Source organism: Rhynchophorus ferrugineus, unplaced genomic scaffold, assembly GCF_030347505.1.
Source record: "Rhynchophorus ferrugineus isolate W39M unplaced genomic scaffold, kcgeb_rfMv2 rfM3, whole genome shotgun sequence".
Classification (NCBI taxonomy): domain Eukaryota; kingdom Metazoa; phylum Arthropoda; class Insecta; order Coleoptera; family Curculionidae; genus Rhynchophorus; species Rhynchophorus ferrugineus.
The window spans coordinates 68,556,424-68,583,536 of NW_027472582.1; the positions used below are offsets into that span (position 1 = coordinate 68,556,424).

Below are 27,113 nucleotides of genomic sequence, written 5' to 3' on the forward strand. Positions count from 1 at the left end.
TTTACATTTTTTCACTAAAAACTTTTTTATGAAAGCAACAAATTACCTAGAGAATATGGTGATGATATAATATGACAATCAACAGCTTTAAAATTTATTATAAATAATATTATAAAAGACTCAAACCAGATTTTGGTGTAAAGCTAAGAAATAAGTTAAAATATTACAGTCATATCATAGTGGAGTTCCATTCAATTTTAACTTAAACTATTAAAAATTGTAACGAAATGCTAGTACCTCCATCTACGAAATATTTTTTATAACTTGATCACACCTAAAAATATAAATAAATTTGATTGATAACAAATAACAATTATCAATTAAACCTTTTAATTTAATCAATACATTGTTTATTTTCAACGTCAAATATGTTTCGTTGCTGAATTTCTTCAATATTATAGCTTCTTAACACGTATCATTATTATTAATAACTGCCAATAAAAATTACAGGGCATTTTGCATGTTACAACAATAATTATATAATGTTATTATAGAAAAACGATGAATGATAGAGCAATGAAATACATTGACTTTTACCTAATTTCTGTTGTAATATATGATAGTAATATAGAAAAGTAAAATAAATGTCATATTACCTATAACTACCAGCTTGTTCAACAAACAACTATAAAACAAACATTATAATTATGTTGCAGGTCAGTCTATTTGCAGTATCACATAAATATTATATAATAACTAAATATATTTCATAAAAAATACTCATGCTGTGATCACGAGTAAATAAAAATGTAAAATAATATCAAATATTGCTCTATACATCTTCAATCTTACTTGTATTTTTTTGTTTAGTTATTTTTGTTTACAGAAGATTAGATTAGGTTACGTAAAAACATTGTTTTAATCTCCATCATTGGACGCATGTGTGCGTATAGTCGCAAAAGTAAATGTCCCTCAAATAAACTTAAGCTTGTTGAATTACAATAGTAACATTTAACACACAGTACAGTACGGCACTACTATGGCTCTACTATGCAATAGGCATTATACCCGTCCACGCTATTATAATAGGCTGTTTGTTATTGTTTTCGATATTATCTTAATCAAATTTTTTGATTTTAAAATTTATTTTTGATTTATATCATGTCTAATTTGGATTCATTAACAAAATCTAAGACAAAAACCTTTCGAAAATACTTTTTTTTTGGAAACTCCACATGTAAATAACGACTGAAAATTTTTTGAAATACCGACAATATCCTAATTAAAATTAGATTTTTTAGATCTTAAAATAAAATGTATTCTTTTAGTACCTTCTTTGATGTTTGTATCCTTATATTGGTTTATACTTTTCAATATATCAGGCACAGTGAGTGTTAACATAGATATTTGAATATTTATATAGACCAGGAAGTAGTTACCACTTGATTACTACACTAGTAAAGTGGCACATATAAAGATTGTTTTGTGGTTGAGAAACTAGCACAAGACACCTTCATTAACTCTAAGATATTTAGCGTAAACCCCTTTGATTCTTATCCTACTAATCTTATCCTAACTTAATAACTCTAATCCCTAGGTAAATATTTAATCATTACGAATTAAAAAAAAACACTAATATATATTTGAATAGTATATGTAACTAATTAAAATGTTTTCAATGTTCTATATAGAGACATTTACGCAGAACAACCAGTGATAGATGTAAGAGCAGATGGACATGTAACTTGTTGAAAGTTAACTTGAGGATTATCGGCGTTTTGGAACCAGTTGAAACGGAAATGACATCCACTCTGAAGCTGACTTGGTAGTTGGTAGCATTCAGAATCGGAACTAACGCCGCCATATTGTTGTCCCCACCCAGACCATGGTGCATTCCACTGGCTGTAGCAACCTCTTGTAAAGATTCCAACACCACCTTAAATATATACATTTTATTTTGTTGATCTTCTGTGTGTTAAAATAATTGTACTACATACTTCCAGGCATTTGAATATCGAAATGATTGGTGCCCAAATCGGATCCAGTGTTAGTTACTTGAACAATCATGGACTTTCCAGATAAACTTCCAGTGAAATCCAGTTGCAAACAAATACAACATTTGCTGTTATCGGTACCACCACTGAATGAGGCTGCTACGAAACCATAAGCCAGCGAGTTGCTGGCGACCCACGGCTGTTGGTTGTTGCAAACGTATGATGTTCCGCCTTAAACGATGTCATCCAATTTTGGATCGTTTTGCTGGTTGGTCTTCTAACTTACCATCGTCACATCCAGATTTGACAGATGCATTTACCCCACTCACTCCATCAGCAGCGCAGGACTGAACGGGACTCGCAGTTTGAACATTTTCTTTCCAGGCACAAGAAGGTTTACAACAATCCCAATATCTGGTGGTTGTTCCATAACCGCTTACTCCATTAATTATTGGGGAAATGTTTTCATTTCCATACGCTACAAATTTTTAAAGCAATTACCTATTTATTTTAAAGTAAAGACCTAATATCAACACACCGGTTTGGGTTTATTAACAAGCATTCAACAATTGACCAGGTCCACAGAATAACAGATGTTATTGAAAAAACCTACGAAAGTAAAAAAGTATGCTCGGCTATATTCTCAGATATAGCACAAGCCCTCGATAAGGTTTGGTATGAAGGTCTCATTCTTAAACTACAGAAAATATTACCAAAACAAGACACCGAACTATTAAAATAGTACATTACAATCAGAATGTTTAGAGTCAAACAAGAAGAAGCTTACTCTACAATAAAAGAAGCTAAAGCAGGTGTACCAAAAGGAAGTGTACCGGGACCAATGCTTTATCTGCTCTACAATTGTGATATACCACAAATGGAGAATACTACGATCGCTATATTTGCTGATGATACTGCTACTATAGCTGTCAGAGACAATAGTAAAAAGCCTCACGAAAATTACATCAGGCAAATGACAATATAGATAATTGGACACAAGCTTGGAAAAAAAGAATTAATAAAAGTAAATCTGTACGTGTGCAATTCGCCTATAAACAGACCGTACAAGCACCAATAACATTAAATTATAATATTATTCCATATAGCAACAATGCTAAATATCTAATAATGAATCTTGATGCAAAACTTCGCTGGAAGGAACATACAAAGAAGAAAAGAAAAGAACTGGAATTGAAATATTGGAAAATGTACTGACTTATTGGAAGAAAATCACAATTATCAGTACGTAAGAAATTGCTATTATATAGGCAAATACTGAAACCTATATGGACATACCGACACGTTCAATTATGGGGATGTTCTGCAAAGAGTAAAATAAATAAAATATAAATATTTCGGAACAAAGTTCTGAGAGGTATTGTTGGCGCACCCAAATACTATAGGGCTGAATATCTACATCGATACCTTCAGATGCCCACAGTCAATCAAGAAATCAAGAGAATTGCAAGGGTGCATGAGGAAAGACTCCATTCTCATGAGAATATTGAAATATTGCAGCTTTTGGATACCACCAGAACAGGACACAGACTCAAAAGAATCAAGCCATCCGATCTTGTGTAGTGTTGTATAGTGAGGTGCATATATTAAAAATACAGCAGTGACATGTATAGACATTATTTTACAAGAGACTGAGATAGGTCCAATGGGTCCTCTTAGTTATATACCCAGATTTAAGTTACCATAAAGACAAATTGTAGGTTACGTTGTCGGAAACGACTAGTAACAACGTAGTAATTAAATAATAAAAAAATATATAATTTAAATATCATAGCATATTAAATAAAGAAATTCTAAGGTATTTGCTAATACAATTAACAAAAAGGAATTATCCAAGGAACATACTCCACACCTGTTTATAGGGAACAATTTTAATAATCATAATAATTCATTTTCCTGCTTGTTTCAACATGTTTATTCAATAAAAGAAGCTGTATAAATTAGAAGATTGAATTAGAAATTGATCCAGGAAAGAAAGAAGAAACACATTATTGACAAATGAGATGAGTTTTTATATGCCGATAAACTTTCCATATTCTGCAAATATCTAATGACAGGCCAGTCTTACATCCAATGAGAGAATATTTTTTTCTTTTTGTGTATCAGATGTGCAAGCTAACTCATTATCGCATTGATTTAATGGCGATTGCTTGCCACATGTTAAGTTCACTCTCTGTGTATTTAAGGATTAAAAAGATTAACCAATAGTTACTATAGCAACAAAATTTTTAATTTTTTAATTTTTTTGTGTTGTCAGTTAGGGAATTTTCGAAGAACTGGAAGAGAAAATTAAAGTACGGATATTTTCCTGATATGTATTAAGAAAACTTGTTTGTGTACCTAGAGATCTTTAATTTAAAACCTCAAGCTTAATTTTTCAGCCATTTAATAGTTTTTTGTACAAATTCTTCAATGCCTTGACTTATTACCTATATCAATATTATTAGATAATATATAGAATACCCTTGAAAATTTTGTTTATAAATATATATAAACTAAATTATTTTCACTATAAAACATAATCTAAAATTAGTTCACATATAATTAATAAAATGGGCGTAAAAACAAATGCACCTCAATAACTTGGAATATGACAGGATAATTTGTGTATTACACAATATAAGGAATAACTTATCTTGTTAAATTATAATGGTAGTGGGGACTAAAAACTAATTTTGGACTATCTAGAGAAAACTGTGATAATATTTATACTTACCAATCGAACAGAAAGCTAAAAACGCAAATACTGACTTCATGCTGAAGATTGCACTAAGTTCTACTAATAATGCGGATATCATGACGTACCTTTATCTCAAGAGCGACTTATATAGTATTTCACCTCACGTTAAGAAAAAATTCTTAACGTGAGGTGTGATAAATTTAAGAATACATTATTTACACTATTTTATAGTCGAGTGGTTTTGTCTGATTGTATCGATACGTTACATATTTGATGATTTGCGGTAAAGTTCATTCCTTCAATTATGTTTTGAGTTAAATAAAAAAATAAGCTAAGCTGTCCATCAAGTTTGTGAAAATGCACCAGAAATTTCCAGATACAAGATCACAATACCTTTTGATATGTTCCTCCCTTATTTTATCAATATAAATACAATCTAAGAATATATAACCTTCTGTAACTCATAAACTAACGCTGACATTGTCTTAGCTCATATCTGCAGACGGGCTCGCTCTGGAGCTCTGGAGGAGCAGGGATTACATACGTTCAAGATAATCATAGTAGACCCAAAGCTTATCTATGGTGATAAAACGTTGCAAAATACGTTGATTTCTACTTAAATTGATCTCAAAGTTGTTTCTTTCATTGTTAGCAAATACGCAATTGTGCATCAGGTTTACTGTGTATTTAAAATGTTTAAATTAAAATTAGTCGTAAATTTTTTATTATATTTTAATGAATGATGAGAACAACCGTGGAATTATTGTGTATAGATGGATGGTCCTGGTGAAGGGATAATTTTTCTTCAAGTCAAGTCTCGTTCTTCTTCAAGCCAAGTCAAGCAGCAGGGTTAGAACCTGTAATTTTTCTTCTCTTTTCAATATAATCTATTGGAAGCCCATTAGCTCATTAGCCATCAACCGTCGGCTTTCATTCATTGCTTCAACTGATCTTTCTTTTCTGGCGTATAAGGGGCGGCGTATTTCTCATCCATGGTGACTAATCATCGCACAAAATCGATCTAATCGCACTATTGAATTCGTCCAAAAAAAGCTTTTGCCTTTGCATTTGATGGACATTCAGAAAATTTGTCGTACTTTATCTATTTATTCCAGCAGCTTTAATTTCAGCTATAGTGTAATTTATATATGCGCATGCAGTTCTTCGTGCCCATTTATTAACGTTTGACAATGTATAGAAACTTTTGTTTTCTCTCTTAGTGGTTCAACCATCAAAAACGGAAATTTCTATTTATTTAAGTTTACCTGTTTTAACCTCACAACGCAAACATATATTCGTAACTATTGGACATTATTTGAGAGAACAAGTTGCACCCTACCCCATAGCGCTCATAGCCAAAGATACGTATTCTCAGGCAGATTATATAATTTTTCTGATTATATTATTTCAGTGTTAAGCCGAGAACTTTTCAACTTATCCTCGTATGTTTCAAACTTGTCTCAAAATACTAAGATCATTTCAATTTTTTATGAGTAAATGATACGTTATTAAGCTTACAAATAAATATTTTACGTTCAGCAAAAATGACGTCACCAGTCATCTAATATCCAAATTATCTTATTTAAAAAGTAATATCGTAAGATAGAATATATCTTGATAACATTGCTATCCTCAGAGGCATATAATAACGTTAATTTATGTAAAGCTAGTGGTTGGAAGTAACCGAAAGTTTAAAGCACTGCGAATTTAGTGTCCCAAAAAAACAGGATCTGGGACAAATATTTTCCGCGTCTTTAAAATTAGTGGTTTTATAACCCAGACTGATTAGTGATAAGTCTTAATTTTTGTCAATGCCCCACTAATTTTGAATTATATAAACACACATGTTAGATCTAGTTAATCCAGATTTTAGTTGTATTCAGGCTTTCTTTCAGTAAGTTAAAAACGAGCTAAAGTAAAACACGAGCTTACAGGCAGTTATAAGGGGTTTTGATAGAAATTAAGGCAACATAATTTGCAATATTTTCAATTAACATCATTTTACAAACTTAATATTAATTATAAGCCAAGCTTCAGTGCAAATATAGTGAAAATTCTTTCAGACACGTCTTGAGAAGAAGAATACAATAGGGTAAAGCACAATAGGTATACAGTAATGTAATCTATCGTCTCTTAAAGATTTAAATTATTGTCTGTATTAATATATCTATAAATATATATATTTTATATCTTAACTTACCAACCACACAGCATGCTAAAAATACAGCTACTGACTTCATATTTGATATTGTAATGACAATTATTAATAACAATAATACGGATATAATGACGCCTCTTTATTTCAAGAACGGCTTATATAGCATTTAAACATGAAAAACTCTTAATATTAGGTGTGATAAATTTAAAAATACATTGTTTACACTATTTTAAAATCAAGTAGTCTTGTCTAATGATGTAGGTGGAAATGTAGATATATAACATACTTGACTATTTGCAGTTAAGTCCCTTTATTCGATGACTTTCAACTTTTTATCTTTTTTTACGATGAAACGTCATGACAAGCTAACAGTTTTAGGAATAAATATTATTTTATTTTTCTTACTATGAAATGTGTTCTTCTTTGATTATATCTGAATATTCTCAATGATTTGGTTATATTTCTATATTGTCAAAAAGTACATTAATGTATTAATAATCAAAGCATTACAAGCCCATAATAGTGGCGTTTGGTTGGGTCCTGCAGAAGGTATTCATAATACACCAGTTCTGGTTAGTTTTGAAAATTAGAGTAATACAAGACACACAAAATTTGATATATACAATTACTTTTTTGATTAAATATTGTTTATAGTTTGCATTAAATTTCAGGGGAAGTTATATATGCTACTGGCAATAAAAAATCTATGGCCAACAATGCTACACTGAGTCGATCTGGAAGAAGACACAGAATCGGTGGTATGACCTCAAGTAGCAGTGCAACATCCTCCAACAGTAATTGCAATGAAACAATTCTGCAGCAAAATGGAGATATACCCTATCATGAGCAACAATCTCGAAGGTTGAGCAGTGGTAAGTAAATATTAATTAATTAGCTCTCGAATTTATACCCAGTAAGAAATCAATTATGTTATATACAGATTTTGCTGGTGAATTTTGAGAAATACATATGAATATAAATTCTTCGAGAAATTAGTTATTGCATAGGAAAGTATAGAAAATTATAATTTATTTACTCTACCTTTATTAAATAATATACATTTATTACAACATAGAAGAAATGAAACTAAAATTTTTGGTTTATCCACCATATTCATCAGATGACAGGCCACGACATCTATATATATATATATATATATATATATATATATATATATATATATATATATATATATATATATATATATATATATATATATATATATATTTGATAGTCGTAGATATGTAGATGTTGTCATGGCCTGTTAAAGTAGCGCTTCACTTCTTATGGAGATAAAAAGAAATGAAAAATGATAAAAATAGATAAATCGTTCTTTCGAGAGATAAGCTGCGAATTGCTTGAAAGTTGAAAAATAGTGGCAACTATTGACAATATTTTAAATAAAGTACATTGTATAGATTTTTCATAGTAAAGCTAAAAATTATAAAAAAAACTTTTTAGAAATAATTTATAGCCCACTAGTAAAATTTCAATGGCTTTATACAATATAGTCTATCCTAAATAGCAGTTTACTCACGTCATCAACATGTATAGTGTATTGCCTATTGCAGTTTGTAAATTCGTTTTAATACCAGACAATAATTTCTTTCAGATATTATAACAGTTAAAAAGAGATACGATGACGTCTGATACGTTTGAACATGTAACCCAATCAGCCCGCAAATGTCGTTGGGTTGTCAAATGTCTGCAAAATTGTTCAAAACAATAATGTTGTTTTGACTCTTTGCTTGTTTACTCTTTTATTTTGGATTACTCTGGTCGACAATGCCGATGTCAAATAAATGGTCAGTCAGATACAGATTTAGTGTAGGAAGGCGTTAAAAAGACGGAAAGTTTTCTGCATTTGCGAAATCAGTTCGGTAGTGAGTGCCTGAATGGGGCTGCCTTATTTAAATGAGCCAAAGCATTCAAAGATGGCCGCGAATCCGTCGAAAATGAACCGCATGTTCGTCGACAACATTCGCCGCGTAGAATAACTCATTTTGGAGGCCCGTGGGATGAATTTTCGAGCCATTTCGGAACTCGGCATCAGTATTTGTAGTGTAGAGTCTATCATCCATGAACACCTTCAATATCGCAAAATAATGGCGCGATGGGTTCCTAAGTTGTGGAACTTCGAGCAGAAATTTATGCGGTTGAAAGTTTGTCGCCGCCTGCTAACGTGATACGAGGCAGAGGGGACAAACGCACGAATTTTTACACGAATCTTCTCTACAGACGAGACATGGGTACACTATTACACTTCCGAAAGTAAGATGTCATGAAAAGAGTGGAGGAAGAACGAAGAAAGGGCATCAGTCAAATCGAAGACAACAAGGTCCGCGGGTAAGGTTCTGTTTACGGTGTTTTGGGACCGGCGAGGCGTGCTGTACGTCTATTTCCTGCGCACCCAACGTACAATTAATGGTGCATACTACTCTAACTTTCTAAAAACACACGTGAAATCCGTTCGAATCGGAGGAGCATTCCAGCGCGAAGTGCGATTCTGCTCGAGCGCGTCTCACGCTCGATACAATATTGGCATTAGGGTGAGAGGTACTGGAACACCCCCCCCCCTACACTCCGGATTTATCACCCCGCTACTACCACATGTTTGGACCACTGAAAGAAGCCCTCGGATATCAAACATTCAACACCGACGACGAAGTAGAGGTGTTCTTTATATTATTCTTTATACCGACATCAAAAAACTTCCGGAAATACGGACAACATGCGTAACTAGTGAGGGGAAATGCCGAGAAAAACGGTAAATTTTTATAAAGTAAAAGTTTTTCAATAGTAAATAAACGGGTCAGAGCATTTGTCTCGATCATATTTGAACCACCCTCGTATATCCAATATAAAACTTCTTGCCAACATTGTCTCATTTAATCATCCATAATTAGCTTTCGAGTATTTCCATCGATCCGGTGGAACGAAGCTAGTGCTGTAATAAAATTAACCCCGACCAACAAAGTTATGCTAATGAATGATGACTGTTAATTAACTTAAAACCAGATAGGTGGCGCCGCTACAAGTATCGCGCATCAGTTAACTGGATTAAGCCGTTTCTGTTGCTGGCTGTTACCCATCCGGAGGTCGGGTGGAACTACGGCCACTATTTACAATTCGTTTTCTTTATTTGGGTCGATCGTCTGTTTCGGGTTTACTTAAAATGATTAGAGTCGAATAAATATTAAATCTTAGCCGCGTCTTGGGATCTTTCGCGGAAACCACTTCGGACGGAGTCCTCTTCGCCGGCAAAGTTTTCGGATAAGAAACGGTTCTGAAAGAACCGGTTTTCTGCGAGGAAAGTTTTTCACGCAACATATTAAGATATATCAGAGTCGTAAATGGTATTAGTCGGAGATATTAAAAAAGTTTATGTACGTATGCAATACACGTACCGATGGGTTTTGGAAAAAGTTTCGTTGAACGAAATTACTGTTCATATATATTAAGATTTCGTCTGATAATTCTAAATATTACAGATGTGGATGTTCTTAATCTGAAGTCTTAAATAAATACTCCTTACTTTAGCCAAATAACGATAATAGTAAAATGCGATATAGGTATAGTATACTTTAATCTGCAATAGTAATAAAATTGTAGAATAAAATATACGGTGTTAACGGTGCTAATTTTAAATGACAAAAAACTATTTTGTTTGTAAGTATTCTTATCATTTTTCCCGTTAATTGACTATAATGATATTAATGAACTATAATGACCCGAATATAGTGATCGACCACCAAAGGCGAATTGCAGTATCTAAGTTTCTTAGCTGTAAACTATAAAATAATAAGTCACCAAAATTTTAGAACTGTACCGTGGAAATATCTGTAGAGATTGTACTATTCTGATGATTTTCAAAGGTAGACTGGTGCAAGAAGGTTCAACAAATCGATGATCAAAAATAATTTTTATAACAACTATCAGGTGTCCAGATGGAATAACGCCGACGTACATCCTCGTCGCTATTTCTTTATGACGGAGTTGCTATCTAATACGCTCCTGATTTATCCAGCCATATGTTTGTGAACTGTTTGAATAGTGAATGGGTCAGACAGGTATGTTAGATTTGTAATAGACCCTCAGTGTCGCTTTCTATTGCCTTTTAATCTCCACTTTCTATTAAACTAAAACAATTTTTAAAGTAATCTAGTAACTTTTTCTAAACCCTTTCAATTGTTTTTAACTTCCGAAACTTTATGCCATCCAAGCCATGCTGCATCTACTACCAGCCGTTAATTACAAGGCGTCAAGTTTGGTATCCTTCACAACCCTTGCAAAGCGTGGAGCTTTTTCATGCAATAGTTGAAAATATGACTTTAAATTTGTTATACTAACAGTAGACATATGCAGTAACAGATCTATTTGGTGATAATAGTTCATAATACACCACACCTTGTTGATTTCACCATATACGCGGCACTACTTTATGACCAAGAATATTCCGTTTTAATATCTATATAATAGGAGAGTCCTCTCTTATACTAAGACTACTACTGTTTACACTTGAGATTGTTGTTGTAAATCCATATTTCATAGCCAAACTTAATACGCTATAGAAAATTCGATTTTTTTCCTGACAAGCCTTGATATTGAAACTATGGTAAATAGCCTTTCAGTCAGTTACTCTGGTGGTTATCTGTCTGATATATCCTTGTCGAGTTTAAGCTGGGTTTTCGTTCAGTAAGTCTTAAAAAATTCTTCATTGTCTTTGAACCATTTTTGACTTAAAGTTCATTATTTGTCATTATGATCGAAATCATTACCTGAAAATCATTGAAGATAAAACTAACAATTAGGATATCGCGGAAGAGCATCACAATAAATTTCTAAAAATGTTTGGTGGTTTTGTCTGCAGTCTTCAAATTGATGAAGAAAATTAACGTTGAGTTTAATTCATAGTTGTTTACATTGATAGTTCGTACTTTCTAATTCATGTAATATAATTCTCTAATACATATTGTGGACCAAAATACATGTAATAACTTAATAGTAGGTGAAATGTTTCCATAAATGATGTCTACTCGACGTTGAAAGACTTTTCAAAACCAAAAGAACAGCCAAAAGTTCAATTCCACATCTATGCATATGTCGCATCCTATTTCCAGTGTCTCTAAGTGGTGACAAGTTTTTATATATTAAGTTTTCTGTAGATTAAGATACGAACAGATTTCAAATATTGTTAGTTCAACAGTTTATAATTTATTTCTCTTGATATAAAATTGTTTTATTATAATAAAAATGTTTTCGTTCCTGTACAAATTTTGACTTATGTACAGGCTGTCCAGTAAAAAATTTGAACAAAAAATCGAACAGACTTCAAAAACAAATAAGGAACTCACTAAAAATTAAAAAATAATGAAACCTGGATCTTTATCACAAAAATAAAAACATTTTAAAATAAAATATGTACATAATAATCGTTCCAATAAGTAAATAGACATAAAGGAAAACCTTATTTAAACTGTCTACTACACGTATTTTTTATTCTACTATACATCTACAAGTTAGCTTAATATCAATCTAAACCAGGACTCGATACCGACATCAAAGTGTAGGTAGGTAATAGGTAAAATAATGTTGTAAATAAATAAATAGGTTTAGGTAGGTATTAAGCTAAATTGTGTGTATATAGTAGTTAACCAAATACATGTATTGGTTTTCGTTTATTTTTATTCGGTTATTACAAGGATTATTATAGACATATATTATTTTAAAATGTTTTTTTTTGTATTAAATATATAAGTTTGATTATTTTTTAATTTAATTTTAGTGAGTTCTTTATTTGTTTTTTTAAGTCGGTTCAATTCCTTTGTTAAAAGTATTTTAATTTTTCCTTTTTAGTGCTAAATATTTACTCAATAAATTACGTAGTTATTTTATTTAATATTAAAATGGGTGGCCAAGTTAAGGTGCAGCCCGTATGAGGAAATTTAGAAATAAAGAAACAATGACTGAAAATAAGGAGCTCGACAGATCCTGAGGGCCGCCACCTAACTTAAGTAATTTGACAATTGTTCTAACTAAATTAGAACAACAAAAATGTATTATCCCCGCCGGGAATCGAACCCGTGATCTCCGTTTGGGAGCCAAATGCTTTAAACATTACACCATAGAAGCAGTTGTCCACAATATATCTACGAGGTCTTATATGCTATAGTTAGTGCTTAAAAAGCAAACTGAATGGCTTTTGCGCTGAAAGATTTGCGATTTTCCTTCTCACCAGCTCAGCAATAACATTACACATAAATATCTGATTATTTTAGTTAAAAAAATTGTGAAAACTTTGTGCACAACACGTGCTTTTGAAATTTGAGCGTTTCCCTCGAATGCACCCCCTTCACCTCTTCAGATCGTGACTTGGTTCCAATGAGACCACCTCGAAAGTGCACTCTTTCGAATAAAAAAAGAATTTTCAAAATCGGCCCACAATTGACGGAGAAATCGGTAAACATACATTTAACAAAAATGTACAGCCGAACATAGAACCTTCTCCTTTTTCGAAGTCGGTTAAAGATATCTAAAGCAGGTCATTAAAATCTGACGTCATACATCTCCTCCGAGTTGAAAATAAATTTTACAGGTTTAGAAACTGCATTTGACTATGACGTGCTTTTGCTGTTTTATTAGAAGAACTACATGTTTATAGGGACAATAATTTTAATTAGACGAATTAAAACTAAAATTCTATATTATTGCGAGGGGAAACAGCGAGATCAACGGACAATTTCAGTTTTCGTGAACGGTGGATGGCTGGAATAAAGTGAGAGCTGCTGAATTTTCATGAATTTCGAGAAATAACAGAGCGATGCAAATAACGGGACAACAGCATGTAAATTTATACAAAATTAATACCACGTTATGTAAATATTAGTTCAGCGAAAGGTCCTTTGTTTTTACGATTTCTTTTGTGTTATCGAAGGGATCTAGGTTAAATATGGGGCTTTCTGGCCCTTATTTGTTTTGCTTTAGCAACTTTATTATGTTACATTTGTTTTTATTATTTGTCCCGAAGGCGAATTGCTAATTTGTTAATTTCCATCGGCAGCGTTTATGGCTGCTGTACAAGCATAAACCATTGTTTTGGCAAAGAACATTTCCTATAGCTATACATTAAATAAAATTCATCTTGATGTCTAGTTTGTACTACTTTCGTATACTGTGTATTCTTGTAATAATGATAATTTTTTGTCAATAATCTCTTAGAAATCTGTCCGTGGACAATACGTATTTTTATATGATTTTCGTTATATAATATAACTATCCTGACATGTAGAAGATCGCTTCAGTGAGTGATCTGCTGTACAACTTATAATGTAAATCTTATTCTAGATACTATTCTAACTTATTTTAAAGAATATCCTAACTTATTCTAAAGACGATTCTAAGTTATTCTAGAGATTTTTAAATCTCACTCTACGTGTCTATTAATCAGTTCGCATGGCGTTTGAACCCTATCCACTACTCTGTCATCGCGTGCCTTTAACTGTTTGGCGAGTGCATTGTGATTAATTAATAGTCTTTCAGAGTACTTCGAATCACACTCGTTATGGTTTCTACGGAAATATCGCGCTGAATCACTTTGGTGGAGACGTTATATGGGGCATTGAGGATGACCCGCACTTTATTCTGGAAACTCTGGAGAATAGCAATGTTTGATTTGCTAGTTGTACTATACAAAACCATAAGATACCATTCAATTCAATACCATACAAATACCAGGTACAAATGGGCCTAAGTATTGACTAAACAGCAAAATCTTGTTATCTAATGATAATGTAGATTTACGCCCTAACAGCAAATACATTTGGTTTGGTTTAAGCTCAAGCTGTTTGCGTTTAGTCAGTATATGTTTTTTTCATGTGAAATATCGATCGAAATGCATTCCCAGATATTTAAAGTTGTCTGCTAGCGGAAGTTAACGATTATTCAGTTTTACTAAGGAACATTATTCTTCTACAAAGGGTGAATGCCACATGGGTATATTTTGTCTCACTTGTTTTGATACGCTACCTTTTCAACCACATTCGGCTATGTTAAGATGAAGTTGTTGGTTGGTTTCTTGTGGCTTATATTGGATATATTTGAGTGCCCCGTGGAGCACCCAAATATATTCGGTCTAGGTCAGTGTATTCATCACCCTGTTTGACAATAAAATTTCTGTTTGTGAGGTATGATTTCAGCAGTAGAAAGTTCATATGGGTCAAAATATTTTTCAATTTAACATGCAGTCCAGTATATTACACATCGTCGAAGTCCTAAGATATATCGAGAAATTCAGTTCGTTTAAGTTTTTATTAATTTAGTTGTCAAATTTATGTATCTGTTCTGATATCTCTCTTCTGCGATTATTTTGGGTTTATTAATATATAGTTTTTTAAAAAGTTTAGAGATCATAGGTAACAGGCTTATAGGACGATAAGAGGGGACGTTTTCTGATTTTTTCACAGGTTTAAGAATAATAATGATTTTAGCCACTTTCCAAGAGCTAGGAAAGTAATTAAGTCTTACCATGGCAATAAATATGAATGTTATTAATTTGATGTACTTCTCTGAAACCTCTTTTAGGATTCTTTAGGCGAAAATCAGAAGCCTTTTTAGCATTGATTTCTTTAACTATCGTTTGTTTTATCTCCTTATAAGTAAATTTCTCATGTGGCAGATCCATTTGAAACGGAAATTTTGAACGGTGTTATGAACGTGAACTATGATATTTTCTTCTGAATTAAAAAGTGTTTTAAACTGATTAGAAAGTGTTTAGAGAAAACTTCCGCTTTATCTTTGTCATTCCCAGCCCAGGTATTGTTGTCAATATTAACGGGTGTTGTTGGTGATATTGTTGATGTTGTTGAGGTTTTTCAATCTTTCTTGTTAGTTAATTGAGAGAATATTCCGTTGCATCACTTGTCGTTAAGTGTTCTAAATAGTTTTGAATTCCTTTATTTTGTTCGTTATTTATTAGGTATTTCAGCTCTTTTGTTGCCTTCTGTTCTAATTTATTTTAGGTTTTTAGCTGTTTCTCTTTTCAGCTATTAATTGTTTAATTTTAGTCGATATATTTCAGTCGACTTTTGATATGTCGCACTATTAGGAGTTGCATATTTGTTATTTCTGTTTCTCTTTCTGTTTTGAGAGGTAATAAATATAAGTGATTGTAGTAAAATAATAATTCTCTAATATTGCTTCTATAGTTAATGTTTTGTTGCTTAGTTAAAGTTAATCAGACAGATACTAAAAATTTAGAAGGTATGGTGAATTTAGTCAGTTTAAAGTGACACAATTTCATTACTTCAATCGCTATAAACTGACATTAAATGCATAAGAATGAATAATGGAGCAAAAATATTCTAAATGAAAATTATCAAAAGTATTATTAGAAATTTTCTGTTAAAGGGCACTTTACGCTTGAAAACACTGCATGAATTTAAAATACTTTTAAAATACATTGGGATGGAGTGTCGAATTTATCTAAATCATACTCTTTAAAACTATTGTATTGTTGTATAGATTTCCAAGAACCCACTGTTGTATTTAAAACAATTTTCATTATTTCAAGACGTTACTGAAGATTCTCCACCGGAACCTGCTCCACCTGAGATACCACCACGTGGGGGTTCCCTACATGCGGCAACTTTAAGAATAAGGGCAGATTATCAGCTACCTCCATCAAGTAGCGATGTTAGCACATGCCAGGAGCCACAGTATCTTCAAGAAGGTAAGTAAAACACTATGTTTGTGTTAGTTATAATACTATCCTAAATTACAAGTGATTACTAAAATTGTTGTGAAACTTTGAAAAATCAGGAACTCTCAGTAATCCAATATGTTGTAAACATTATAAAGAAAAGTCACTTATAATATAAGTATTTTATATTATGTATATAAGTGCATTTTTGCAATATTCTATATATATTTAATTTTTTTTGTTTTCATTCTATACTATATTTAATAATGTTGGCCTTGAATACGATAGTAAAATTAAAGTTTTCGACAAGCATAATAGAACTATAGACTAAATATTTAAGAAGAGAGACAAAATTACCATTCAGTTATGCTTACATGTTACTCTCTACTTAACCTTAAAATATAAAGAAATTATTTCCCCACATGGGGTGGAAAGAGAAGCTTTGGGATTAATTTTATTGGCTATATGCACATTATAAGAAAATAAGAAACACTGATGTTAAACGGGTGCTCAGTCCCTCCGGGCTTCTAGGACCATTGTCATCCAATTCGATCCTAATTGCAGGCATTAATTTTTCGCAGATGCTACCTACTTCTATTGCAGGATTAGATTTAAGGTTTACTAAAAATCACTACAATACCAAACACAGGGATCCATTAAGAGAGCGCTATTAATTTGTAACAGTGAAGATATTAATATAATACTCAATTAACTACTCACTATTTATTCCAGTATTCATTGTATATTTACATAATGAAATCTAATGCATAATGCAATTCTATCTTGTTTTATAAGACATAAATAGAGATATTCACTACAGGTATAGGGATAGGATAGCTTATGGACAGGGTAAGCAATTTAAAGGTGCTTCTTCAACTTTATTTGTTCAATAATAACTATCAGAGTTTTAATTTAATATAAAAAGTTTTGGCCTTTAGTAATACAATAGTAAATCTTTTAAAACTACAAAACTTGTTAAATTAGCTTTTATTTGTTGAGTAACTATTTCACAACTTTTTTTCAGCTTATCTATCTCTTGCCGTTGGTGATTCTAGTAATGAATTGAGAATGAGATTGTTTTATTATTCACATTGCACTATAGCCTTAAGTTAAGCTATTTCAGCAATTTGTTTGAGCTTTAAAATTCACCTTTTTCTCGCGTTAATAGTCTTCTGCTGTACTGCTCGAACTCGCCTGTTAATATTTTCATCCTGACAAGGTGATAGTAATATTAGGTCTTCATTATCCAAAAATCATTTGGTTCACAATTTGATAACTAATTTTTCTTTACTCCTTTTATATCTCTTATGTTCTATAATATTGTGTCGTACCTAATTATTGGGGTTACCTTTTATACGTTTGTACCTTAGTCGTTCTGACACAATTTTTTTGAGTTCTTCGAGCATAATTTTTATTTTAATTGTCATATTCGATTAAAGAAATTTTACTCAATAAAAGAATGTGTGACATAAGTTGAAATAGTAAAAATTTACTAAATTACGCAATAATTGTCCAGTTGTTAAGAATAAAAATACATTCATTTGATGTTTTTATATATCCTATACAGTTTAATTATCATTCCGTTGGCAATCAAATGGCAAATAAAATCTTTAGACGTATAATCATAAAATAGGACTAATCACATTCAATAATTCATAACTGTACACCAATTATGTCGTTAGTGAAATAACAAACAAGAAAATAGCTGAGCAGCTAGCGCCCGTTACGTTTGGTGATATGTTAAGCTTTAAGAATTTTGTTCAAGGTCATGATTTCCCGCGACATTGTAAATGAAAATGTACATATGTTCTATGAATACGAAATATTATGTAATTTTCTTTGTTAGATTACAACTAGTTACTTATCATAGTTTTTCAAAATGAATGATTGTTACATATAAGTGATCCCCGTGAATGATCTCTTACGAGACAGACCAGGAGAGATACGTCTTTTATTTTTAAGATACTACTGTGACTAAATTAAGTAATAAATTTAAATGAAGAATATGGTGAGTATGGAGCTATCGACTGAAAACAGTCGAAACAGTCGATAGTCAAAAATCTAGTCAAAAGGCTAGCTAGAAGTACATGCTTCGACTGATTTTTTCAATTCCTGATGTCAGGAGAAGCTGTACGAACCCTTTCCTGTATAAATTGTGAAAGAAGAAAGGACGGAGATAATTGCTTGGAGCAGTCTAATATGTGCTTATACTTTCCAACGGTAATACATACATAATACATAACAATTAAATAGCATAGGAATACATAACATATTTTCCAAATATATATATATATATATATATATATATATATATATATATATATGTGTGTGTGTGTGTGTGTGTGTGTGTATAGTATGTGTGTGTGTGTGCTTGTAATTTGTAGGAATCTAAATTATTATGTGTGAGAAGTCAGGTAAGTTGAACTGTAAATTAACAGACAATATACGGGCTTCATCATAATTCATACAATCTGGCTTGGACTGAGAATTGGCCTAAATTGGCCGACATGTTCCACCTTAAATCAAACAACTGGGCTCTTTGTGACATCGTTAGTTCAATTCTCGACGAAGGACGGTCAGTTAGCCGCGCATCGAGTAATTCTCCCTAGAAACATCGCCGATGCATACTAATTTCGGTGCCGGGGCCCGACGCCTGTAAACTTTATTGCCACTTAGTGAAGCATTAATAGTGATTGTGAATCTGGTCTGGTGCGATCCGGCGCCCCTTCAGGGGTCTAAATTAAAAAGGATTCGCTGCGACACGTCCAGGTTGGAACTACGCACGTTTTTGCCTCATTTAGGGGGTACGTTGCTTGCGTTTCTAAACAAGGCCAGAGATTAATGATACTCCCATATTAAGAATGAATGAGGGATGTATTGAAATATTGCCCCTATTCCTTCACGAATAAGAAATTATCGTTTATTGCCTTTTACGTAATTAATCTTGTTTCCATTATTAACAAGTAAATATTATTTTTTAAATATATTTAAATAACGTTTAGTCCAACGAAATATAATAATAGTAAAATTAATGAAATATTGGGAATAAAATTTTAAAAAATAGCAACAACATTAATTTATTTAGTATTTATTATTAGGAGTATTTTTTTAGCAATGCAAATTAGGTTTTATTATCTTTAATTTTCTGACTAAGCCATCATTATCTGGAGCTGGAGAACCTCAATATTGGTGTGACGATGGGGCCTCTGTTCATGTCTTTGGGTATAGTTTTTGATATAGTTTTCGATAGTTTCTACCTTTATGCAGATTGTCGTTAAAAATATACCATGAAGCATCAACGATACCTCGCAATATTTTGTTTTGGATTTTTTCATGATGTTTCTATAGCTTTGGCTGGTGCAACTCCAGAGTTGGACAACATAAGTCCATTAAGATTTGTTGGTAAAGTAAAAGCTTCTTATATACGAAGAGGGCTGATTATCTACCAAATAACCAGTACAATTTTGGTACTTCAGCTTGAGTTCTTCAAAGTTTTTATTTTTTTAATAATTTTAAAGAGTAACACTTAGAGTCTAACAAAGAGTCTTCCAAAGATAATATTTGCTTTTATTTCCATTTCGTTTGATTATATATTTATTATTTATAGGAAAATTTTTTTCAAAATACAACGCACAATTTTTAGTATATTATTAAGTAATTTAGTTTAATTAACTAATGATATGGTATTTGATTTAAATGTTTCATTATTTAATAGGGTATGTTTGATAAACAACGTATATGTGTCCATATTGGAAGTCATTTTAAATAAAAATAGATTTTTATACATCAAATATTTTTCAAATATAGCAAACAATATTAGATTAGTTTTAGTAAATAATTTAATATAATTAATTAATGAAATTAATATTGATTTATTTAATTTAATACTTCATTATTCAGTTCATATCGAGTCTTTCTTCCTCAACAAGACTAAGAGTTTCAGTTCCAGAACATATTCAAGGTGACTTTTGATCGGAAAATTGTTAAAAACTATTATTATAACTATTGTTATAATATTGTTAAACTCTAATGAAAGAGATTTAAAATATATATGTAATATTTATACGTTTTTGTTAATATAGTAACAGCAGTAGCCTTGGTTCCCTAGCTATCCTCAGATGGTGTTTTACTTATTTACAAAATATCCCATCTTTTTTTGAGGACACATGGTATTTGCATATATTTTTTATTTACATTTCAACAAAATGGAGCATATTAAAATATAAATTATATAATTTTGACATAAACATACATAACTAAAAAAAAGACCTGATATTGGTTAGCGATCTGTTATATTAAATATTTCCCAATTTTTCGTTTTCGTTTTTAAATGCAAGTATATTTATATTCAATAATATCTGTCAGAGATCCTAGAGTTGTCTGTTATCGCTGTGTTGTCTTTTTTGTTATAAGAGGCAGCATTAAGGATAGAACTATAAATTAAACGAGCTCCAGCTAAAATATATAACAGGGGGATGCATATCCTGGACAAAAAGGGATTAAGTCCGGGATTCTAGAGCGTCATGCATTAGGATTAGTTTTTTTATCAACTGCGACAGAAATATACCTGTATTGAATTAAAACATGGCGGCTACAATTGCTGATGGTACTGCTATATTAGATACGAAAATAACCGAGCCAAAATAAAAAAGCTGGTTTACGTTTCATTTCAAGAGTTATGTTATACTTTATACTGATTAACTGCGAATACCACAAGGAATTGGGAAATTATATTTAGAATAATAGTGAAAATGTAGGCCTATTATAATTCTCCAAAAGTTTCTATTCTCTAAGGGTTTAATAATGTATCTGTAATTTAATTATTTCTAAGACAACTTTTACACTTCTAACTACATATCCTAGATATTATTTAAATCAGAAAATTAATAACATTTTCACTAATTGACGTAGACTTAGTAAACTTAGTGTACGTCATAATGTGTTTGAAGGTAGGCACAAGAAGGATTAAGAATATTAGATAGTTTAAAACTGTTGTTGTCCGAGCATATTGTGTTTTATATGGGGAAAGATTACGAAGGATTAAGTGCAATGCCAGGGGTCGTGTAATAAATGAACGTCCCTGATATAGGGTCTTTATGAATTGTGACAATATGGTGCAGTTCCCATATGCCAACCTAGATAAGTTAATCTTAACAATGTTTATTTGATATTTAACATTAGATATAAGCTATATATTTTTCACATTTTACCAAAAGTTTTAAGTGAAGTGTTGATTAACAATTAACATTACTAGTTACATCTGTTTAGCCTTTTTTGTACTATAAAAATACATGAATTTATTTCATGAATATACTACATTCACAATCTTTCAAAATTTACGTACACATAATTTAAAAATATATCAATATATCAAAAATATTATTAGATTCTTCCCTGTTAATTTGTTTATATTTGATAATATTCAGATGTATTGTAAACCGTCCTATCACTTTCAGAAGTATATCTACAAATATGCTTGGTTTGCTGTTGTCTGTTAAAGTATAACAAAAAATTATTATATATAATCACATACAGGGGGTATCAGCTGTCTTTTCACATATTACAATTAACAGGATTTACCGACGGTCAATCATTTGATGAACAATTAATCCAAAAGAAAATATGAATAGGTATAGAGGTCCATATGGTTTATTCACTCTGCAGTAATATTTCAATACCTATAGTACTGATATTTACTCTTTACATATCATGAATAATGAAATAGTTAGGTCTGTTTTATGTTATAAAATATATTTATATAAAGTAATATATAAGATTACATTTTAAAATAAGGGATTACTGAAGTACGTTGAAGTACGTACGTACGTAAAGTAACTGCAAATTTTACAAAGGGTATCCGATTTTTTTCTCGCTATATAAATATGGTGGGCAAAAAATATTTAACATTTCGATTTGTCTTTTCAAGTAAGGACCCTTGGTAAATCAATAGTGTATAATCGATTAATCATTAATCAATAATGAAATATTTATTATATTGTGAAGTGTAAAGTTTAATTTATGTAGTCATACTGAAATCTTAGCTTTGATGATTTTTACATTGTTGTAACTTAAAATAATCATTGACATGATCAATGATATTAAGTGGTTACTGTAATGCTAAGTTTTCAATAAGCCCTAAATTGTTATTCAAGTAATTACTTTTTATATATCCCTAAAGAAAAAAGTTCATTGGCAATAAGTCAGGTCTGCTTTACTCATATTCCTATTTGACCAAAAATTTCTAAACTGTTGTTATAGAAACGTTCTGTTTTATTGAGACAACGTTTTTTTCTTGGCAACAATTTCTGTAGAGCTAGATTGAATTGGCGATTTGATTTTACATATTAAGCTTATTTGTATGAAAATAAACTGTAAATATTAATTAGTAATATGTAGCATGAGTTATACTATGAAGGATTAATAACCAAAGTATGTTTTAAAATATGCTTTTTATTAAATTTGAATGAATATTCATACATTAATATTCGGTTTGAAGTAGCATTTCACACATGACCAAACTCTTTTCAATATCTCCTGGCTTGAATTCATACGACATAAAATATTTAAGATTTTCGATCATTCCCATGTTCTTCAAGCGATAGGATATGATTTTTTCATGTAACTCTCAACAAAATTGTTTTATTCTTCTTGAGTCTAACACGGATTAACATAAAGTAATGCTGTCACATCCTCTTCTCTCAGTTTTTTTTCAGCTATCCAGAAGACCTCTACTGTCTGTTTACCATCGGGATTAAAATCAACACTACTAAAAGTTTGAATTTTCGTCAAAATTAAGTAAAACACATACTCCAAAGTGAAACCTGTCAGGTTGTTTTTTATATTTTAGGATTTCAGATCAACTACTATTATTCATCTCGTCTAACGATACGCAATACACATGCTTCCCAAGAAGATGATTTAGCATGCATCTGAACCCATTTCTAAAGCACTTATTCCATACTAATTCAGGCTTTTTCGAATCATGCATTGTACGCAAAACTAGCCGACAACGTTGAATGCGGGTTTTTGATTTTCACAAAACAGTACATGTTAGCAATACATTGACGATGCCAAAGAGTAAAAAACCATTAATCCTGGAAGGTCATCCAGATCGAGGAAACCGTTACTGCATATGTGCAGATATTCTGATCAATATTATTAATTTTTTCACTAATTGTCTCTTTAAAATCAGAAAACCTAAATTATAAAACTGATAATGTTTTATTTCTGTAGTAAAAGTCAATTCGACTTTAATATGTAATATTGAATATGGAAATATTACGGAACATGTTTTATTAATATAATAGTGCAGGATGACAAAAAAAGAAGAACTCCAATTGTGGTAATCTAACTTTATTGGGTCGAACAATTGAAAGCCTTTAAAATCCATTATAATTTAGCTATTGCGGCTCACAATTCCCATTCCTTAACCAAACTAAGTGGAACTAGAGCACGGCCATAAAGTTCAAGAAGGTAGTTAAGGCGTTTTATTACGTTATCAGCATTAATCTATTAAAATGTCGTCGTGCATCTGCCAGTGTCGGTCTGGACGTTTAGCGAAATTGTCGCGAGTTAAAAATTTGAATGGACCGAGACGACGGGCGCTGGCAGGCGAACGTAGCGGCACTCCCATAAAGTAAAACGTAAAAATTAGCCTCTAGTTGATGCGACCCGGACTGAATAATTTTTCATGTCGACGTGGAATGATTGGGCATTTAAATGCAAAAGTTAGCCGCCATGGAATAGGGCGAAAATGTTGCCGAGGAGGCGGTGGCGGCGGTGGTGGTTTGTGTCGGGGACGCAGTTTCCACCCGGTCCGATCGAGAAATAGTTTGCGCGAGCAAACATCAATCGTACAATTGAATTTTAAAGTCGAATTTTGAATACCTTCGGAATATGTTTAGTTGTTTATTCTGGTCTTGGTTGGAGAATTGCGAAATATCACCAACTGCATTGCGGCAAAGTATATGTCATAAATATTATGGATAAGCCCCTAGTTTTATCAAGAAAATTAAAGTTTTCCAAATTCATTATTTGCTGCCATTCTGATGATTTTAAATTATCTCTACTAACATTTGAACTTAACCTAACGGGTCAATTGAAATGTCCCCGGCCTACCATAGTAAAAAACATTTTTTGGCAAAATTAGTTTTTTTATTCAACATAATTCCCTTCAAGGGTTATACGCTAATTATAGTGACCCTCCAAATTTATACCATTTTTGTAGTACCATATGTGCTTTGCTTCAAAATAGGCTTTAGTTTCGTCGATCATTCGACGAAAATTTCTTCCCAGCGGCCATTTTTTGAGATATAAGTTAGGGAAGAGGAAATAGTCGCTGGGGGCCAGATCTGGAAAATAGGGTGTATGAGGAAGCAATTTCAAGCCCAATTCATGGATTCTTGATACGGTACATTATCTTGGTGAAGCAACACTTTCTATTTCTTCAAATGAGGCCGTTTTTCAGCGATTTCGACCTTCAAACGGTCCAATAACGCTATGTAATAGTCGCTGTTGATAGTCCTTCTCTTTCAATGTAGTCAATGAAAATTATTCCATGTGCCTCCCAAAATACAGACTCCATAATCTTGCCAGCCGACTCTTGCGTTTTCCCACGCTTTGGAGCGGGTTCATCGTGTGCAGTCCACTCGGATGAGTATCGATTAGACTTCGGAGTGAAATGCTGAAGCTATATTTCATCCATTGTCTCACATCGATGTAAAAATTCGGGTTTATTACGCTTGAACATCTCCGATTCATCAACTCGTCGTTGTTTTTGGTCAAAAGTGAGCTTGCGCGGCACCCGTTTTGATCAAAAATAACTTTTCTGATTACAAAATAGCGTTTATATCTTTTCATTGTTGCCAATATATATAGTTGTCGTATTGTTTCAATATCTAATTTATTTATCTTTAAGACCATTAATATCATCCTTCATTCATTTTTGCGAATAATGACATATTGCTAACAACGTTTTAACAGTTTTCTGTACAGTTCTTGAAAAGCATTTTTCCCAGAAAGCTACATCAGACAGGTAGGAATGTCACAAAATTATATTAATTGCATATTTGAAGAGAAATTTGCCAAGTACTAATGTTATACAAGAAAGCGAATTATAATTTTTGGTATATCACAGGAAAAGAATTTTTAAGGCAAGATATAGTTTTGCCACGGTTATAGTTAAATTTCTGTTAGAATAAAATTTATCCGGACATAATTAATTCAAACACGGTGAAATTAATTTAATTTTGATTGCGGGTAAGGACTAAAACTAGCGGCAACTGTATAAAAGCTGAATTACACCTTGCCACTTTACGGCGAAAATCTTCTGTGCCGAGGTCAAAATCCTCTCCCTTTAATACTGCATTCTGTGGCATCGAAAAGCCAACGACAAACAAGCGGTAAAGACAAAATTGCTGAAAAGAGTCTTTACATTTAAAAAATGAGAATGACTTTGGGAATGACGAGAGAGAAATATAGACAGGGGCGTACAATGAACGAGACCGGCGACAATGAGCTTTTGTGGCATAATTTTTTCGGTTTATTTTGATTAAAACAGATTGAAAATTATTACTGCATGATAAAATGCCTTTGGTGTCAAATTAAAATCGATAAGGTGCCGCCGAAAATTAAAATTAAAAAAGAATATTTCTAATTTATCGCAGTTTTTCATTGAACACTAACTACTTTTGTGGTTTGTTTGCTCTTGTTCGCTGTTTATGACTAAACTGTTTATGTAAATCTTTTATGTTTATAAATTTAAAACCACTGTATCAAAGAAAAAACAGGGAAACTTACTTTTTTACATTTAAAACTCATAATGACTGAAATGAGTATTAGTCCTAATTAGTTAAATTTTTAGATAATATTCTAGATAGTAATCGAGTCCATGAACTCGACTAGTCATTGTTTGGATCAAATACTTTTACGGCAATTGTAAATCTGCTCTAGTAAAATTTAAAAGCACCTAGGAAGCCACCTATTATAAATATACTTATATATATAAGAACACTTGATGGAGGCGTATATTTAGACCATTCCTGATGGACTTTTGTCTGGGAAACCTTTGTCATAGTTGTGTTTAATTCCCCAGTGGATTTAGGAAGACAAACTCTTTCTTCTATATTTCAATTTTGTCGAACAAATTCCATCCCAAATGACAGATAAGTGGTTAAAACTGTTGAGTAAAAGAGTGTCAGGTCATTGAGGTTCTTGTAGAATTTATTGGCTCATATTTGTCCACACATTTGAACATATTTGTTGTACAACTGTAAATTGTACTTCTATTGCTTGTATAATTGGTGGTTAATAATCAATTTTTGGAAACCTGGAGTATACACAAGAAAATTTTAATTTTTGAATATAATCTAAAGTAAATATTTCAATTTTTTAAGACAATATTATCACGTAAACGTTCGTATAAAAATAAAAATAAATTAAAATAAAACGATTCAATACTTACCTTACTTATATTAAAATATAGCAACGGCAGGAAAAATTCCTGCAACGCTCCTGAATAAAACGTGCAATATCGAGATTATGGCGGATGAAAGCGACACCGCAGCAGAATCCCTATGAGGAGAAATTCCGCGAAGTACTTTACTCCTTAAAGCACATCGTCCCAAT

At 31.8% G+C, this 27,113-nt stretch overlaps 2 protein-coding genes across 5 annotated transcripts in view; one reads left to right on the plus strand and one right to left on the minus strand.

Annotated features, from left to right (window-relative positions):
• Nucleotides 1–27,113, plus strand: part of Ten-a (Teneurin-a transmembrane protein) — a 1,091,387-nt gene that overhangs the window by 518,558 nt on the left and 545,716 nt on the right. For all 4 annotated transcript variants that reach the window (XM_076399553.1, XM_076399555.1, XM_076399556.1 and 1 more), the window contains 2 exons: nucleotides 7,462–7,662; nucleotides 16,359–16,517. In XM_076399553.1, the coding sequence (XP_076255668.1) occupies nucleotides 7,462–7,662; nucleotides 16,359–16,517 (360 nt within the window). The remainder of the gene's footprint in view (nucleotides 1–7,461; nucleotides 7,663–16,358; nucleotides 16,518–27,113) is intronic.
• Nucleotides 1,579–4,809, minus strand: LOC143193382 (endoglucanase). Its single transcript, XM_076399563.1, has 4 exons — nucleotides 4,669–4,809; nucleotides 2,221–2,412; nucleotides 1,938–2,165; nucleotides 1,579–1,876 (listed from the first exon to the last, which is right to left on the minus strand). Exons 1-4 carry the CDS (start codon nucleotides 4,748–4,750, stop codon nucleotides 1,638–1,640), a joined length of 741 nt encoding a protein of 246 aa, XP_076255678.1. The 5' UTR covers nucleotides 4,751–4,809; the 3' UTR covers nucleotides 1,579–1,637.

Bases quoted from the DNA above. Each gene is read 5' to 3' on its own strand.
- LOC143193382 (XM_076399563.1), bottom strand. From the start codon at position 4,750: ATGATATCCGCATTATTAGTAGAACTTAGTGCAATCTTCAGCATGAAG. The intron at 2,166-2,220 runs GTAAGTTAGAAG...ACATCGTTTAAG, and splicing joins CAAATCTGGATGTGACGATG to GCGGAACATCATACGTTTGC. The intron at 1,877-1,937 runs GTATGTAGTACA...TATATATTTAAG, and splicing joins CGATATTCAAATGCCTGGAA to GTGGTGTTGGAATCTTTACA.